General features: G+C 37.6%; 1 protein-coding gene across 1 annotated transcript in view; it reads left to right on the top strand.

Moving 5' to 3' along the window:
- slc4a11 (solute carrier family 4 member 11) overlaps positions 1–1,771 on the top strand; it is a gene marked incomplete in the record, with an annotated part of 74,800 nt that overhangs the window by 64,526 nt on the left and 8,503 nt on the right. The window contains 1 exon segment of the mRNA XM_014011806.1: positions 159–272. Within this exon segment, the coding sequence (XP_013867260.1) occupies positions 159–272 (114 nt within the window).

The raw sequence follows: 1,771 nt of genomic DNA, 5'->3' as shown, positions 1-1,771 counted from the left end.
TTTCTTAGTATTCTTCCTTTTTTCAGTTGAGTCCAAAAACAAAACAAAAAAACTACAAAGCATAAAATCATTTTTTAATATTTTAATGGACAGAAGTTGAATAAAAACTGAATGTTTCTAGATTTATTTTGTGTTTTCTGTTTGTTCCTTTTGCTCAGATGTTAGGAAGACCATCATTGGGCAGAGCATCGGCGGCGTCATCTACTCGCTGTTCGCCGGTTCTCCTTTAGTTATCCCTCTGACCACAGCGCCACTCGCCATCTTCATCAGCGGTACGCTTCCCTCCATGCCAAACATCTTCTCTGCACCATAGCTCCACTGAAGTGTTCCTGCTTCAGCAGAGAAAAAAACTGTAAAAAGGAGATAATGTCCAGAAATATTATTTCCTTTTTTTCATCACTGATGTTGTGCAGAAGCTGGTTTCGGGAGCCCTCAGGACGGGACACGCTCAGCACACGCAGAAACTTTTTATTCTGTTCAGGGAGGAAAAAAAAAACGAGCCATTGTGAAGTTTATTTTTGCCGAACAGCGATGTTTCGTCGGAGGAAATTTAAATGATCTTAAAAGCTGGAAGCGGCAGAACTCCAGAATAATGAAGAGAAGCAGAGACTTTGATGCCAGGATGTAGTTTTAATAGCCGAGTTGTTTGCTTGGTTTGTGGTGTGATGATCTTTGAAGTAAATGAGTTGGAGCTGGAAACATTCTCAAGGGCATGTTTGGAGTTTAATTCCAGGAGCTTGTTSGAGCAGAACAGTGGCTTGTTTGTAAAGTTGTAAATCAAGATTTCAGCTAAATTGCTGCCTTTCTAACTGACTCATTACGTCCTTTTTTTTATGAGAACGAAGTGTTTTTTTTCTTCCTACTTTCTCTGCGGACTTCATTTTTGCCAGAGCTCAGAAAAATATGTAATTAAGTTGTTTTTCTCAATTTTCTGAGCACTCGCAAAACTAATGTGAATTGCTGGATGCACAGTTAGTTCTGTTTTTACCTGAATTGTTGGATTAAATCAGCAGTGATCTGTGTATTTCTGATGGTTTATAGTTGGATGTTCTCAGTCATAACTGATTAAATCACAAAGACATGCAGGGATTTATTTCTTAATTTAAACTACACAACAATAATGTAGGTGATTTAGACATATGACAAATTATGTCTAAATGAACATATTTCATTTTAATTTGAAAAATTAATTGGATTTTGTTTGTAAAACAATTGGGTGGTTATTTGGTTGATTTATTAATTTGCTGGATGGTTTGGTTCTCTGGTTTTGTGGTGGGTTGGTTGGTTGGTTGGTTGGTTGGTTGGTTGGTTAGGTTCTGTGGTTTTCTGATTGGTTAGTTGGTTGATTTATTAATTGGTTGGTTGGTTGGTTGGTTGGGTTCTGTGGTTTTCTGATTGGTTAGTTGGTTGATTTATTAATTGGTTGGTTGGTTGGTTGGTTGGGTTCTGTGGTTTTCTGATTGGTTAGTTGGTTGATTTATTAATTGGTTGGTTGGTTGGTTGGTTGGGTTCTGTGGTTTTCTGATTGGTTAGTTGGTTGATTTATTAATTGGTTGGTTGGTTGGTTGGTTGGGTTCTGTGGTTTTCTGATTGGTTAGTTGGTTGATTTATTAATTGGTTGGTTGGTTGGTTGGTTGGGTTCTGTGGTTTTCTGATTGGTTAGTTGGTTGATTTATTAATTGGTTGGTTGGTTGGTTGGTTGGGTTCTGTGGTTTTCTGATTGGTTAGTTGGTTGATTTATTAATTGGTTGGTTGGTTGGTTGGTTGGGTT

The sequence above is a fragment of the Austrofundulus limnaeus genome, unplaced genomic scaffold (assembly GCF_001266775.1).
Source record: "Austrofundulus limnaeus strain Quisiro unplaced genomic scaffold, Austrofundulus_limnaeus-1.0 Scaffold85, whole genome shotgun sequence".
Taxonomy (NCBI): Eukaryota; Metazoa; Chordata; class Actinopteri; order Cyprinodontiformes; family Rivulidae; genus Austrofundulus; species Austrofundulus limnaeus.
The sequence above is the reverse complement of the archived record's forward strand: the minus strand, read 5'-3'. Positions and strand labels throughout refer to the sequence as shown.